The following is a 17,287-nucleotide window of genomic DNA, read 5'->3' on the forward strand; positions in this document are numbered from 1 at the left end:
GCAACAACTAAAAAAAAAAAAAAAAACCACATAAATGCAAATGATGTAAACCTACATGAATATATAAAGGGAAATGCTAACAAATGGATTGTTTTGACAGTTTTTTTCATTTCCTATAAAAGTAGTGTCAAAACTTTTCTAAAATGGATTATTAACCAATGCCGTAAGGACAATCGTTAACATAACCCATATATAAAAGCTATCTTTCGAGATTTCCAACAATGACCTTGTTTTACATAACTTTAGGTGTGCATAATTTTTACTACAAACTCATCGATGTTCTTATCAGAGCTTCCACCTTCATCCAAAGCCTCATTAACTAATTTCTTCCATTTTATTGCATTCCTTTTCAGCTCCTCCCTCTTTTTTCCCATAACCTCATTAATACACAGCTCAATTTCTTCTCTTGTGACCATGCCTTTGTCATCCACCTTAACCCTAATCCCGACCTTCCACACATCCATGACAAACTTAGAGTTGGTAGTTTGGTCAGTCCATTGTGGCACGGTCACCATTGGCACACCCAAGCTCAGTGCTTCGAGTGTCGAGTTCCAACCACAGTGAGTCACGAAGCAGCCGACAGCCTTATGAGACAAAACTTCTAATTGAGGGCACCATGACACCACCAAACCTCTCTCAGTTGTCTCCTCTATAAAGTTGGTAGGAAGTTTCTTTGTTTCTGTCTCTCTCTAACTACCCACAAGAAATACCTATTACTCCTCTTTAGGCCCAATGCTAGTTCTTCCATTTGCTCTTCTCGTAAGGCAGCCAAGCTTCCAAAAGATACATAAACAACTGTGCCAGTATCCTTCGAGTCCAGCCATTTCATGCAAGCATCAACATTTGGTTTGAAGAGGCTCAGATCGTAATTCTTGTCGTCCTTCAACCTCTTGTCTAAGTACATTGATGGAATTGTTGGTCCTATGTTCTTGATTGTCCATTGGCTTGAAATCCAGCTCACCACCTGATGGAATTCACCCACAACATATAGATTTGAATAAATTACACCTAAACATCTTGAACACAAGTTCATTGGAAAACAATTGATCGAAAATAAATTCATCATGTGTATTTATATCTTTTCATTTTTCTTTCCACTTTGAATATGAATATGACGTTCCAAACTTAAGTTTTTTTTTTATGGTATATCCCTAACCACCGGTATTTAATAAAAAACAATGGAAAGATGAGTTTTATATATGCAAGTGTCATTTCTTTCTTTATCATACATGGATAGAATATTTCTCAAAAAACATTTATTGTTTATCTAGAAACCATTTATCTTGATCATCTATCAAAAAATTAATTGGTGACTTGGATGGATAGGTTAAAATCCTATTTTGTGTGTATATATATATATACACACCTTTTCTTCATATATCTAAGGAAAAAAAAAAAAAAAATCATGGTCATGGTAGCAATTCAGAAAGAAAAAATCATCGTCACGGTAGCAATTTCCATGGATACGCTTTAGCAATTTCCATGGATACGCTTTAACCGAATTTACTCTTTTAACAATAATCAAAACTTTGTTTTGAAGAATTGAATACTCAATTTTTTGTCAAACAATTGTTACCCCATAAGAATGTCAGTCTAGCTCGATTAACTAGTTGGCTTGGTGGGATCTATTAAATATGATGTATATATCTCCATGTACCTATAATTATGTATATTGAATGCATGAACCAATGACCTTTAAATCAAATGACATATATCCTAGTATTTCTAATGGAGAGAGATTTCCAAGTTTGCATCCCCCCTGTGTCATTTAAAATGTATATTAAAAAAAAAAAATTGTGTTATGAATGTTTACACGCAAGCAAATTAAAAGATATATTTGGTGAAATTATAGAACAAACTTACCTCCTCTTCCAACTTATCAAAAGAGCTGCAAAATACCCAATTCACTTCATGGAAATTATGGAACTCATCCACGCAAAGTCTTAGAAGAAGTGGATACAAATCTGGCTGAGAAATGAAGGACGGCATGTCATCGATCCTTAGCAGTGGCAGCGAAGGCAATGATACTTCAGAAACTTGTAGAGGAAGTGTAATTCTCCCCTGGAACAAGTGGTAAAAGATGGCAGCAATTGTGCATGATTGAGTTATAAACGGAGCTCCACCAACACCATGTTGTTTTGCTACCTCTAGTGCCCAAGGCAAAATGCTATCATAGACAACTAATTTAGTAGCATACCCAATGCTTTTATTTCTCTCAATAAGGTCTTCCAAACTATGTGAAAACATGACTTTGAAGCGCTCGATATACGCTTCCATGGTTTCTACTGTTGGACACTCCCCGGAGTCATCAGCAATCGGCTCAATTGTGACAGAGCTGGCTTGACCATCCATGGATTTGACGATGGAGTTGGTGGAAAGTAGGGTCACCTTGAGACCCTTTGAAGCTAGGCGTTTGGAGAATTGGAGCTTTGGGTTTATGTGGCCTTGTATAGGGAATGAGAGTACAACAACATGGGTAAGAGTAGCTCTTTGTTCTCTCTCCATTTTCTTAAGCTTGTTTTTCTCACTCAATGAACAAAAAAGGACTTGTTATAAGCAAGAAACAAGGAGATTATGATGCTTCAATGTTGATTGGTATGTTTAAGATATGGGGAAATTATTGTGTAGTCCGGGACTACAAGGTTAGCATGCTGACTTTGTAGTCCCAGCCAATAGGAGCTTGCCACCAAATCTAAAAAACTCACGTCAACCTACCTGGCAGCTCAGCACATGCTCTACTAACATCTGCTAACACCGTTAGGTTTGTGAAACTTCAAATTTAAACAACTTTTTGCTCACAGATAAGCTCCATCTCCTCACCTACGAGTTACTTTCTTCCTCTCTCATGAACGGCGGCTCAAGCACTCTCTGGTTTGACTCTAGAACTCTCCAGACTTTTCTCCATGCGTCTTTCCCTCTTCTAATCCATAGCTCCAGGGCCCATTCCCCTTGGAGTGACCAGCCATCCGTAAACGGTGAGTGCACCTAAAAAAATCATCTTTTGTGGAAATTTGTTCTTTTCCTGCACCTTATCTAGTTCTGAAGCATGTTATATAATTTCCAAAAGCTATGGGATTGATGGCTTGTTTTGATACCCCACCCAATTTTCATTAGCATGATAATGTCCTATGTAGTCTTTATGTTTTTGGCTTTCTGCTATTGCAACAATGATTAGAAAAAAAAGAAAAAAAGATGAAGCAGTATTTGTTCATTCATTGGGTGTATCTCGTTTTAACCTTTTGAGTCTTTCTTTGATAAGAAAATTTGAAGAATAATTGATTTTGATAGAAGTTAAAAAGGGAATTTTGAAGTTGATCACTGTCCATAAAGAAGTTATGTAGAATTGACCTCTAAATCAATAGGCAATTGATTCTTAAAAAGTTAGCTTTTTAGATATACTGATTATGTCTGTGTTTGCTTCATTTCTATAGTTCTACTATTATTTCCTATTTTCTCTTATTAAATGGTATTCTGTATTCATGAGATTGTTATAAATTTTGGTCTCATTAGCGCTGAATTTGTGTGGTGGGGATTGACATTCTGAAATTGGTGTTCAATTACTATTTTCGGTTCAATGAAATTGATGCTCAATTGCAAAACCCTGATACCAAATTTTAAGGACAGATTCTTTCAATCTTTTGTGTTTTGCTTATTTCCACTCTTTTGTTGTGCAGCAATGGAGTGAGCTAACTAATAAAGCTATTCAAGGGCTTGGAAGATGATCTTGTGCTAGTAGTCAAGAACTTGACTTATAGGATTTTAGTATTGAATGTGTTTGGCTATTGATGTGTATTCAATTCTACTCAACCAAATTCAGTACTTCCAGCTTTGGTCATCTATTACAAAATGTCAAAGATGAGATAGCCTCTTTGTAGTGTTGAGTTTAAACTTGTACATAAGACAAGCAATACAAATGCTTAATATTCTCTGCATGGTTATAGGGAGAGCCTTTGGACAAAAGTTGATGGCACTTGTAGTCGCGCCACTTGAGATTGACAAAGCAATTGATCTTGAAGCCCACATTTTTCCTTTTATTTTTGGGCGGGAATTATGTATTCTAATGGTGGGAAAAATTGGCCTTGTAATCAAATTCAACATTTCAATTGAATTTGTACGTTTTTGGAACAATTTCTTTTTGTTATTTATTATGTGTGTTTTGTTTTTATATTGCATTTGTCACTTTTTTTGTTTTTTGTTTTTAGAAAGAAGTTGTGCTTTTTTTTTTTAAAGTTCAAAGCCTATTCCAAAACATTATCATGAATGATAATATTCGGAAATTTGTTTCAGCCATATGACTTTATCTTAGTTATATCTTCCAAGAATTGTGCATGTCTTGCAAGTGTATGAGTTGCATAATTTGCATCTTTGCTGCATAATTGGCTTGAAAACATTTCAAAAGATAAATCACATTCTCTTGGTTTGTGCCATACATCCTTGTAATGGTTTTGTATAAATAAACAAAGACACTTAAGTGTCAAAATTCGACAATTCAACATAATACTCAATCCTTTTTGCCTCATTACTTGTTTCAAACTAAAAGTAAGTTAACATATATCAAATCTAAATCTTCAGTAAAACTGAAAATTAGTCCTGCTAACTTCAAGATACATGACTTCATTCCTGCATGAATGCTTCAAAACCTTTCTGCCAGTGTAGCTTGGCTGGGGTTCTATCATTCTGCAACGTTAAAGAAAAAAAAAAAAAAAAAAAAATTCAATCAGCTCAATAACATCCTAGAAGACCAATCCTCTATTTACTAGCAAAAATCCTACATGATTCATTTGGTTTCAAGCGAAATAGACCAGCAATTCGACTGGAACTTGAATCATAATTGCTACAAGCACTTTTCTAGTACTCCGTAGTCCACACAGCCACACCTTTTGGGACCATAAAAGCCCTTTTGGATCATAATTTATCTATCATTTACTGCAATTAGAGCAGAAGTCAAATAAAAAGCCTAGTTGTAATGTTGTATCCTTGATTGGGTGCCCCTCATTATCTGTAATTGCAATTCAAACTAACCAAATGCTTTAAGAATACTGCCAAGTCATGCTCAAATTTATAGTGGCACCCGAAGTAACTAAGACAATGCCTATATCTCCAAAATTAACATATGAAGAAAGCATGATAAATTGTAATATTTGGAAGAAAAATATGGACTTTGCCAACAATTGGGATTTTCACAAACTTCTTAATATCAGGTACTTGAAGGGGCATAATAGAAGAAACAACATTGTTACCATTCAAAATTATACATGACTGCACTGTTATAGCCTACAGAGTACAACTCAAGAATCAAAGCCAAGCAGATCACAGACCCAAACAACCTGAAAAACCCATAAATCCCATAGCTTTTGAAAGAGACCAGATCAACTCAACCCATGAATCCCACAAAACAGATCTTACTTTCCTTCGCTTTCCCAGAAACCAAACAGAGCTCATTAAAATATCCATAAAAAATGACAGAGATAGAGAGAAATAGAAAAGTTACTATCATAATCAGCTATGATCGACGGATTTCATTACTTAAGCAACATGACATTATTTTTCATAAAAACAACACAGGGTGCAGGAAAAGAACAAATTTCCACAAAAGATGATTTTTTTTTTTAGGTGCACTCACCGTTTACGGATGGCTGGTCACTGCAACGGGAATGGGCCCTGGAGCTATGGATTAGAAGAGGGAAAGATGCATAGAGAAAAGCTTGGAGAGTTCTAGAGTCAGACTAGAGAGCGAGATGTTACCACATGGCCATGGGCTAGATCGGTTTTCGTTTTTAACGATAAACTGAAACAGCATCAGAGAATGAGCCGAACCAACGGAGGCGATTGCAAAGTGCATGGTGCTTGAGCCGCCGTTCATGAGAGAGGAAGAGAGGAAATCGTAGGTGAGAAGATGGAGCTTATTTGTGGGCAAAATTTTGTTTAAATTTTAAATTTGAATTTTCACAACCTAACGGTGTTAGTAGATGTTAGCAGAGCATGTGCTGTGTTGGCAGGTATGTTGACGTGTGCCTTTTTTTTGATTTGGTGGCATGTGCTGTGTTGCATGGATGACGTAATCAAGTATGTAAGATCAGTTTGATTAATTCTAAACTACGTGAAGCTGACTTTGTGGTCCCGGACTACACAATAATTTTCCTAAGATATGAGTTACATATTTATAGACATTAATGGTGGTACATAAAATGCATGGATGACGTAATCAAGTATGTAAGATCAGTTTGATTAATTCTAAACCACGTGAACATTGGGACTGCTTTCTAAAGCTAATTAAGTCAAAGCATGTGACTAGTCACTAGAGTAGACACTTGGAAATTGGAACTAGCTTGGCAACCTCCGTTGAACTATCCTTTTTTTCACATTCGGCAACTAAAACCTAAGAAATTTCAATGGTTAAATAGTTCAAAGTGATGTGGTATTTGGAATTTTTTTCCGAAGATTTCAAATAATTAATAGTGAGAATACATAAGTCTATGCTAAATCAAATTATTATACAGAATTAAGCAGTTATCTAGATTGAAAAATCAATAGAAAACACAACAGCAAAAACTCTAAAACCATAAAAATATTTCTCTAAAAAAAGCCATAAAAATATTGCTAAGACTACCATAAAAATTAGTGTTTTAAAATATTGTTGTTTTCCTCAATATAATTTATTTTACCAACCCAATCATAATTTTTCTTTAATTAAATCTTATTGTTTTAATTTTATTTTATCTTGTGGTTTACTAATCAACTCTATTGAGTATACACGTGTAAGTAAAATCTCATATTAGATATTAATAAAAAAAAAATGAATGGTTAATATGATATAGTTAAGCTTAAACCCATTAGACTTGAACCTTTTGGGTTAAGTGTGTCTCTCTAGGATAACAACACTGAAAAGACTATTTTTTTCTTGCATTTTTTCACTTTTTCAAAATTTTTCAAGATACAAGTATATTTTAGCACACTTTTATTAAAAAACTAAATAAACTATTCTCAAACAGACACTTAAAAACTTATAATTTTTCCTTTTAGAAGGTATTTGATTCGCCGTAATGTTATATTATATTACACTATAATATTAGGTTATTGTAATATTATATTAACGTAATTTTAATACAAGAATACAATATTACATTGTTTATAAAAGTAATAAAATTAAAATAATGTAATATATTTTATAATTTTAATATATGACAATATTATAGAAAAATAAAAAATTTTAATATCAAATCATGTCATATAAGTATGTCACAGTAAACTAGGCGACACTATCAATAATTGATCAACTTTTGAATGTGTCTCCTGTTAGGCTGTTACGTAGGCGCTGAGGGAATAAATATTCTTTGCTGAATCACCGAGGAAATAAACTTGTGATTAGCCAATAGCATTCGACGACATCATTGCTTCAAGGTAAAACATACATGATACGTGGGGGCAAGAAATTGGTGTAGAGAGATAGATACACAGACAAGAGACAAAATTATGTACATTCTACCTCTATGTCACACTCACATCCCTAAAATCAGGTGCCCGACCGACTCATGATTTTACTCTCTTTTTAAATGTAAAAAAAAGTAAATGGATTTTCTTTATTAGCTCCTTTAAATATTTTTAGGCTTATGCGACATGACTCACATTACACTAAAAATATTAAAGGAACAAAAGAAAATCCATGTGCTTGTTGAATTGGTCTTTTATAAGTAAAATATTTTTTATTTTTTTTATTTACATTTCTATTTATTTAAAGTTTTAGTCTTAGATCTAGATTAGTAGTTTAAGTAATTATTTGTCCTATGGGACCATAAATGATTATGTACATGTGAGGACATCTCTCTACCAACCACAACTCGCCACATAGACGAGTTGTAGCATAAATTGTGGCACTAGATTTATTCTTACAATTCAATTTGGTTTGTACTCTGTAGCCCTTTATTCTGCATTAACAATTACTTATTTAAGGTGTAACAATTCTATTTAGGGCTTTGATAATATATATATATATATATATATTTAAGGTTTTTTTTTTGGATAAACGTTAATAATTTGTATCAATTATAATTTTGAAATATATATTTTTATTTTTCAAAAAAATAAAAATGACAAACTTTAGAGATAAGCAGTAACGATAATTTCTATTAGTTTTTTTAGGAGTTCTCCTAGTTTTTTGTTTTTTATATGGGGTGTTTTACTTTTAATAGGATGAAAAATGAATTAAAAGAAATGCTAAATTTTAGGAAATAAAAAGATGAACGTGAAAGGAAAAAAATCTTAAATTTTAAGAGTTCTGTTTTTGAATTGAAAATGGAATTTGTTATCTAACATTTATGGCCTTATTTCTAAGAGAAGTTACATTTCATTAATGAGTGTATTTTTGAACTACAAAAAAAGTCAAATTCAAAGAAGAGAATCTTCTTACAAATAGTATAGATAAATTAGGTTAGCCAAAAAGAAGTTCGTAAGAAAAAAGAGAAGATCAGTACAAGTGAGTAAGTTTAATGACAAAATTCACGTTCTTGATGGTGAGGACTAAGGACTTCTTCAACAATCTCTCATTCCCTAGCACTCTATTTAATTTCTTTCTCCACAAACTCAATACTGAGGCAAATCCATTTCTTCAATGTTGTTAAATCAATGACCAAAATTCAACATTGGGCCTTTGGATTTTGATTATTTTCTTAATTGCTGTGACACCGTCTAATTTGGGATGGATTGATTAAGTTAACCAGGCCTTCCATGCCTAGTTGAATTTTAGATCTCAAATGTTTTTATTTTATTTTAGTTTTAATTTTTAATTTTTTAATATAATTTAGGCCACTTGGCATCTTACATGGAATTCTAGATGGCACTAAAATTAATATTTTAATATCACATGTCAGTTTTTTATTTTTTTTTTCATTCACCACTTAATGGTAAGGACTATTTTGACATGATATTGAAGAGTGATGGACTAAAATGATACATTTAAAAAGCTAGGATCAAATTGAGACATAGTGTAAAGATTAGGAACCAAACATGTGATTTACCCAATTTTATTATATTTAGATCTTGCTTGCAATTCACTTAACAATAATACTTAATATATTTATTGCATTTAGAAACAATAAATGATTTCCAAGATTTAATCTTAGTAGCAATAATTAGCATATTCATTGTATTAAGAAACAATGTGTCAAATGAACTTAAAATTTATCTTTTATAAGAAATGCTATGCTTACAATACTTTCATAACAAATTTTAAATAGTAGATTGTTACTTGCTGTTAATGATGGGCAAAAAAAGTAATTCCAATAGTTGGTTTAAATTAGAACGAATAACAATTTATCATCTAAGATTTTTTTATGAAAATATTGTAAAAATATTATGGACATAGTATTTTTCATTTTTTTATTTTCTTGCTAGTATGAAATATTTGTAAAACAGAAATCACCTAGACCACAAGATTCATCTTCTTACTCACCTCCTAAAAAAATTCCTGAAAACTGTGTGTAGCTGATATTCTTTAAGATATGATTTATATTTATTTTAGAGTAGATCGACAACAAAATTTCCGGATTATCATCTGTCCTACAACAAGCTAATAATTTTGATAAAAGAAAACTGACCTTGGTTGACAAATTCTAGTGATTTTTGTGGGCAATTGGTTGACATTCGAAAAAATTGGATCCTACGATTGATGACCTTCTATTAGAAATTAATTTTCTTATTTCACCTTCACTTTTTTTGAGAAAATATTTATTCAAAACTTTTTCATTAATCAAAACACAACATTAAATGAATACGAGTGATGTAAACCTACATGAATATTGAGAAACCATCTTTCATGGTTTCCAACAATGACCTTGTTTTACATAACATCAAATTTGTACAATTTTTGCCACAAACTCCTCGATGTTCTTATCAGAGCTTCCACCTTCATCGAAAGCCTCAGTAGCTAATTTCTTCCATTTCAATGCATTCCTTTTCATCTCCTCCTTTTTTTTTCCCATAACTTCATTAATACATAGTTCAATTTCTTCTCTTGTGACCATCCCTTTGTTGTCTACCTTAACCCTAATTCCGACCTTCCACACATCCATGACACACTTAGAGTTGGTGGCTTGGTCACTCCATTGTGGCATGACCACCATCGGCACACCCAAGCTTAGTGCTTCGAGCGTCGAGTTCCAACCGCAGTGAGTCATGAAGCAGCCGACAGCCTTATGAGACAAAACTTCTAATTGAGGGCACCATGTCACCACCAAACTTCTCTCAGTTGTCTCCTCTATAAATTTTGTAGGAAGTTTCTTTGTCTCTGACTCTCTAACTACCCACAAGAAATACCTGTTACTCCTCTTTAGGCCCAATGCCAGTTCTTCCATTTGCTCTTCTCCTAAGGCAGCCATGCTTCCAAAAGATACATAAACAACTGTGCCAGTATCCTTCGAGTCCAGCCATTTCATGCAAGCATCAACACTTGGTTTAAAGAGGCTCAGATCGTAATTTTTGTCGTCCTTCAACCTCTTGTCTAAGTACATTGATGGAATTGTTGGTCCTATGTTCTTGATTGGCCATTGGCTTGAAATCCAGCTCACCACCTGATGGAATTCACCAAAACATTCACAACATATAGATTTGAATAAATTACACCTAAACATCTCGAACACAAGTTCATTGGAAAACAATTGATCGAAAGTAAAATCATCATTTGTTTTCTTTTGTTGTGATTTTTATATTTTTATTTTTCCTCCCAATTTGATTATGAAGTTAAACTTAATTCAGCTGCCCTTAAGGTAATAATTAATAATTCATTTTAGGAAAGTTTTGATATCACTATTTTGATAAATAGAAAAAGCTGTTAAAATATTAATTTTTTTTTTCATAAAAAATTTTTAAAAATGGTTTATTAACAATTACTTAAGGACATCTGTTGACATTTCCTTTTTTTATATAGTACATCTCTAACCACCTACTTTTAATAAAAAAAACAAAGAAAAGTTGAGTTTCATATATTCAGGTGACATTGCTCTCTTTATCATAAATTGATACAATATATAACAAAGTAACATTTATTATTTCTTTGAAAACCATTTATTGTTTGGAATTGATGATAAATATATCAAAAAATTAATTGGTAGCTTGGTTGAATAGGTTAAAATCCGTTGACATTTCCTTTTTTTTATATAGTACATCTCTAACCACCTACTTTTAATAAAAAAAACAAAGAAAAGTTGAGTTTCATATATTCAGGTGACATTGCTTTCTTTGCCAAAGGCCTTGTAACTAAATTAACATCTCCTCATGTACAAAGTGCTTGGGGGTTTAGGGGAGAAAGAGTTTGAGCTGCGGGATTAGCAGCATGTTGTAATTATTTCAAAAAAAAAAAAGGTGACATTGCTTTCTTTATCATAAATTGATACAATATATCACAAAGTAACATTTATTATTTCTTTAAAAACCATTTATTGTTTGGAATTGATGATAAATATATCAAAAAATTAATTGGTAGCTTGGTTGAATAGGTTAAAATCTGTTGACATTTCCTTTTTTTATTTTATTTTATTTTTATATATATAGTACATCTCTAACCACCTACTTTTAATAAAAAAAACAATGAAAAGATGAGTTTCATATATTCAGGTGACATTGCTTTCTTTATCATAAATTGATACAATATATCATGAAGTAACATTTATTATTTCTTTAAAAACCATTTATTGTCTGGAATTGATGATAAATATATCAAAAAATTAATCGGTAGCTTGGTTGAATAGGTTAAAATCGTATTGTGTGTGTATCATTGTCATGGTAGCAATTCAGAAAGAAAGAAAAAAAAAAGATCATCTTCATGGTTTCAATTTCCCTTGATGTGCTTCAATCATATTTACTCTCTAACAATAATCAAAACTTCATTTTCAAGAGATGAATACTGAATTTTTGTCAAAAATTGCATGTCACCCCCATAATAAGAATGTCAATCTAACTGGACTAACCTTTTGGCTTGGTGGGAATTATTATGATGTATATATCTCCGTGTACCTATAATTATGTGTACTGAATGCATGGGCCAATGACTTTTAGTTCAAATGACATATATTATGGTATTCCTAATTGAGAGAAATCTTCAAGTTCAAATCCCTCTCTACCATTTAAAATGTATAAAAAATAAAAATAAAAATGTGTTTTGAATGTTTGCACTTGCAAATTAAAAGATACATATGCTGGAATTAAAGAACGAACTTACCTCCTCTTCCAACTTATCAAATGAGTTACAAAATGCCCAATTCACTTCATGGAAATTATGGAACATTTCCAGGCAAACTCTTAGTATAAATGGGTATGATGCCGGCTGGGAAATGAAGGACGGCATGTCATCCATCCTTAGCAGCGGTAGTGAAGGCAATAACACTTCAGGCTCTTGAAGAGGAAGCGTAAATCTCTCCTGATACAAGTTGTAATAGATGGCAGCAATTGTGCATGATTGAGTTAAAAACGGAGCTGCACCAATACCATGTTGTTTTGCTATGTCTACTGCCCATGGCAAAATGCAATCATAGACAACTAATTTAGTAGCATATCCATAGCTCTTATTTTTCTCAATAAGGCCTCCTAAACCATGTGAAAATATGGCTTTAAAGCGCTCGTCATACGCTTCCATTGTTTCTGCTGCTATAAGCTCCCCAGAGTCGTCATCATCATCAATGGGCTCAAATGTGACTGAGGTGGCTTGGCCTTTCATGGACTCGACAATGGACTTGGGGGTGAGTAGGGTCACCTTGAGACCCTTTGTGGCTAAGCGTTTGGAGAATTGGAGCATTGGGTTTATGTGACCTTGTAAAGGGTAAGGGAGTACAACAATATGGGTAAGAGTAGCTCCTTGTTCTCTCTCCATTTTCTCTCACTCAATGAACACACAAAAGTATTTGTTAGAACTTAGAAAAGCAATAAACAAGGAGAGATATTTATGATGCTTCGAAGTTGACTGGTAGGATCCTTTTTTTTTTTTGAGAAAAGTTGACTGGTAGGTTTGAAATATTGGTTTGCATATATATATTTAATGATTGGTGATAGACTTATAAAAAGAATGCATGATGTAATTAAATATGTAAGCAGACCTGTTTGATTAGTTGATTTTGACAATCACGAGTGGGGTAGCTTTCTAAAGCCATGTCATAGCAACTATATACGGATCACTTTGGAAATTGGAACTAGCTTGTGAAATTCTACCAACGTTCGGGTAGCCTGGTAGGTTAGATACCAGTAAGTCCCAGTATTTAGGTTCGTTACTCAATAATTAGTTACGTCTCCGTCTCTGTACTTCTTATATTTTATCTTCATTTTAAACGGTCTAAAAAATAATAAGTGAGTTTTTATAAACTAAGAGTATAGGGTTTCGTTTGATAATAAATAAGGTGTTACTATAGTCACATTTAAGTAGAGAAACCACGCTAATCACCCCTCTACTCAATTTTTTTTTTTAACAAAATAAAAAAAAAGAAACTCTGCTCTACTTTCCTTTTTTGCACATGTGGCCTAAAATCAAAGAAATTTCAACGGTTAAAACGAGAATTTCTAATAGAAGTCATAAAAGTTAGTAATATATATATATATCGTTGTTTGATCAAACCATGCACTTAAAAAAAAATCCAATTATAATAGAGAGAAACATATCATAGCCTGGAAATACTTTCCTTCTTAAATATATATATTACTTATATAAATTTAAATTGTTAACGTTGTTGGATTTCAGCCTGATTTTATTTTAGCGTGTTGAATATTGGATTTCAATCAGTTATTACAATTTGGGTAAAAACTATTTATAGCTTCTTAAGTGCTACACGAGCACAATTTTATGTTTTATTAACTATATGACCAATGCACTTTCTTTCTACAAGTAGTTAATTACAAGTCCCAAAATCATATATTTGAATTTAATTGTAAAACTTAAGATACTATACCTAAATAATTTTATGGTTTTCCCTAAGTTTTAACATTTTGTGTGCTTATATATATACATATAAATATATATATATATATATATAAAAGTCTGGTTAATAAATGCTCTTAAGGCATTTATTAATAAACCATTTTTAGAAAAATTTTAATATTACTTTCACAAGAAATATATAAACTATCAAAAAAATTAATTGTATTTTCTTTTTTCATAAAACATTTCTAAAACTAAAACTAATCTATTAACAAATGCTTATATCATCTATTAACTGTATACTATTATATATATATATATATAAAGTTTTATAGAAAAACTATTTTTTTTAAACTCTTTATATCTTCCATAAAAGTAGTATAGAAATTTTCTGAACAACCTCTAAGGAAAACTCCTATTAAAAAAATACCACTTCATCAGCTTACTTTTGCACACGTGACTTGTTTTGTAGGTATTAAGGAAATAAATTATAAAAGGCCAGGGACAAAAAAAAAAAAAAAATTCCACAATTTTTGCTCCAATTTGCCACTTGGGTGACCTTTGAGCAGTAAAAGTAAAATAATAGATCCTCTGAGTAGTAAAAATAAAATAATAAGTTCATAATTTTATTATTTACGATTCACCATGTGAGAAAAATTGTTTTTTTTTTTTTTTTAAGTACTTAGCATTGATGAATGATGTCATCAAATTGCTTTTGCATTTTTGTGAGTTTCTTTGATGACATCATTGCTTACGTAAACGTAAGTGCTAACAAAATGAATAATACAAAGGATTTAGGAAAGTATAATTTCATGAGGAGCCAAGAGTAATTCTATGTCACACGACTCACATGTCCAAATCAGATAGCATTTTCCTTTATAATATCTTATATTTTGTATTGGTCATGTACAACTAAAGCCCTGCTTGGATGGAGAGAGAAATGAGGCGAAGTGGAAGAGAATAGAGTAGTATTGGCTAAAAAAAGCTAATTTATGCTAAATTTACTCTACTTTATTCTTTCTCAATCCAAACAAACCATAAAATATCATTTTATACTTACATCGAATTTAAATTATATTTTTTATATTTTTTTTTAAGTTAATAATTTGTCCTCTAGGATTATAGATTTTATTATAACTTCATATTAAGTGTTTGTTTGGCAAAAATTATTTGTTAACTTATTTTACTATTAAGTTTATTTTTGCTACTATTCATGAGTTTTACTGCACTTTTTGATATTATTCATAAGTTTCACTGTACTATTTTAGCTAATTTTTACCTTTATCTACAATATTTTTAGTAAAAAATTTTAAATTTTAATAAAATAAGTGAATCTCAAACAGACCATAAGTAGACATAGAATTACTTAATTAACATGCAATTGTTACAAGCATCATGTTCACATAATTTTCACAGTTCCCTTTTTACCATTTTTTTTTTAACACGGATATCTATGCCTGGGAGATTGGGGTTTATTAAAAAAATTTTAAAATATTTATAACAATGGTATATTACTGATATTTTTTCTTTCTTTCTTTCTTTTTTTTTCTTAAAAAAAAAAAAAAAGTTTATATACAATATGTACATAGAGTTAAATCAACTTTTGACTTTCATTGTCTAATCAATAGGCTGCGAATATTGTCAAGATAGATTAATATTTTATTAAATGATCAAAATCAAAATTCCAATTATAAAATTCTAATATTTTTATACCATTATATAATCATGACCCCTTTGATTGGTGAATTATTATTACCTCTAGGATTAGGTAATAATTAATTTGTTAATTAAACACATACGGGTCTTATCTAGATTTTTCAAGTTTATGTCATACAGTTAGGGGTGTACACGGTTCGGTTCGGTCGGTTTTGAAGAGATTTTTTGCACCACACCTATAGGGTGCGGTTTCACCCTATGCTAAACCGCACCTCACTTTTGGAAGATAAAAACCGGTCTGCATAAGGTGCGGTTAATCCTAACGACTCGGTGCGGTTCGTTCGGTCATATGGACTAGATTTTTAAAAATTCCTATGCTAAGTTTTGGACTTCAAAGCCTTAAAAAAATATCATTTTGAGCCCATTATGATTTCTTTTTAACTAAGCCTTTCTCTATTAAGTTCCAACCACAAGAAAACAACTCCAAATCTGTCACCAAACTCATAATCAAGTCTCAACAATAATTCAACTTTAATTCATCCTGTCAAATTAAACATGTACTTATTAAATACATTAACACATATAAAAATCTAAACCTGTCACAATATTTCAAATCAAACACACAACTATTAAATATCAAGTCTCAACCATAACAAGAAAATCCCAACATAGCAACAACATTAACATTACTATTTCTATCATAATAATCACATCAAATATAAGTAGTAGCACAACCTCAAAGAGTAGTAGTGCAACACTACAAAATAGTTAAAATGGTGCTTGAGAAGCACTATACAAATATACATAATAGATGTTGGACCAAAATATACAACTGGTACAATACACAACTACATATTTTTCACAAAAAATGAATAAGACTAATAGTGTGTTCATTCAATGCTTGTGTTGTCATATGTGCATCTAGTAAACAAAAATAAAACAGAGCGCAACAACAAAGCATCAGGCGAGCAACCAGCAACAGTCCAAGCACCCAAACACTCCTAATTTGGCCCTCTCCATGATTAAGTCAGCATCCACAAAAAATTTCTGCAATCAGCCAGTCAACAATTCCAAGTCATCATATACAAAAAACTCCATCCCTACAATGTCAATCCCCAAAAAATAATGATAAGTAAAAAGTAGAAAGCAATACTTGACAATTAACACCATTACAAACAGCAGCCAACAAACATAAGAAAATTACATAAAATTTTTAATTTACCTCAGATAGCTTAGTCCAAAAAACAACCCCACCTCCCAAATCAATCTAGAACAGAAACTGCACCCACAGTGGGTTTTGGTGCAAGCTCTAAAAGGGGGAAAAAAGACAAAACAAATTGTATATAAATAATAACTCACAAATAAATAACAAAAAAAATACAAGAGAATTTATAAATAACAAAAGCAGAAAAAAATTAAAAAAGAACATAAACACATTACCCGATTCAAGTTCACGGTTTTCCACTTCATCCATTGCCTCTCGCAGGTTAATTGGTTCAGTTGAGTGCTTGGTCCTCAACCAATTTTGTGTACAAATTAAAGCTTCAACAGTATTGGGAGACAATGAGCTACGGAAAGGATCCAAGACACGACCTCTTGTGCTAAATGCAGATTCTGATGCAACAGTAGAGACAGGAATTGCCAAAACATCACGGGCAACTTGAGAAAGGATTCTATATCTTGAAGAATTCACCCTCCACCAATCAAGAATATCAAAGCCTACTGTATCTGGATCAA

At 31.9% G+C, this 17,287-nt stretch overlaps 1 protein-coding gene, 2 long non-coding RNA genes and 1 pseudogene across 3 annotated transcripts; 1 reads left to right on the plus strand and 3 right to left on the minus strand.

Annotated features, from left to right (window-relative positions):
- Window positions 1-92: 92 nt before the first annotated feature.
- On the minus strand, window positions 93-2,572 carry LOC126702168 (mogroside IE synthase-like; annotated as a pseudogene).
- Window positions 2,573-4,398: 1,826 nt separating this feature from the next.
- LOC126702169 (uncharacterized) lies at window positions 4,399-5,831 on the minus strand. Its single transcript, XR_007647670.1, has 2 exons — window positions 5,624-5,831; window positions 4,399-4,677 (listed from the first exon to the last, which is right to left on the minus strand). It is a non-coding gene; the product is annotated as an uncharacterized LOC126702169 (long non-coding RNA).
- Window positions 5,832-9,722: 3,891 nt separating this feature from the next.
- LOC126702167 (mogroside IE synthase-like) lies at window positions 9,723-12,908 on the minus strand. Its single transcript, XM_050400826.1, has 2 exons — window positions 12,212-12,908; window positions 9,723-10,565 (listed from the first exon to the last, which is right to left on the minus strand). Exons 1-2 carry the CDS (start codon window positions 12,857-12,859, stop codon window positions 9,846-9,848), a joined length of 1,368 nt encoding a protein of 455 aa, XP_050256783.1. The 5' UTR covers window positions 12,860-12,908; the 3' UTR covers window positions 9,723-9,845.
- On the plus strand, window positions 11,364-11,832 carry LOC126702170 (uncharacterized). The gene is made up of 2 exons (XR_007647671.1): window positions 11,364-11,489; window positions 11,742-11,832. It is a non-coding gene; the product is annotated as an uncharacterized LOC126702170 (long non-coding RNA).
- Window positions 12,909-17,287: the final 4,379 nt, after the last annotated feature.

This window comes from Quercus robur, chromosome 10 (assembly GCF_932294415.1).
Source record: "Quercus robur chromosome 10, dhQueRobu3.1, whole genome shotgun sequence".
NCBI classification, from domain to species: domain Eukaryota; kingdom Viridiplantae; phylum Streptophyta; class Magnoliopsida; order Fagales; family Fagaceae; genus Quercus; species Quercus robur.

Excerpts from the sequence above, each read along its gene's own strand:
- LOC126702167 (XM_050400826.1), bottom strand. The coding sequence starts at position 12,859 with ATGGAGAGAGAACAAGGAGCTACTCTTACCCATATTGTTGTACTCCCT. Across the intron at positions 10,566-12,211 it reads TTGATAAGTTGGAAGAGGAG|GTGGTGAGCTGGATTTCAAG; the intron begins GTAAGTTCGTTC and ends GAATTCCATCAG.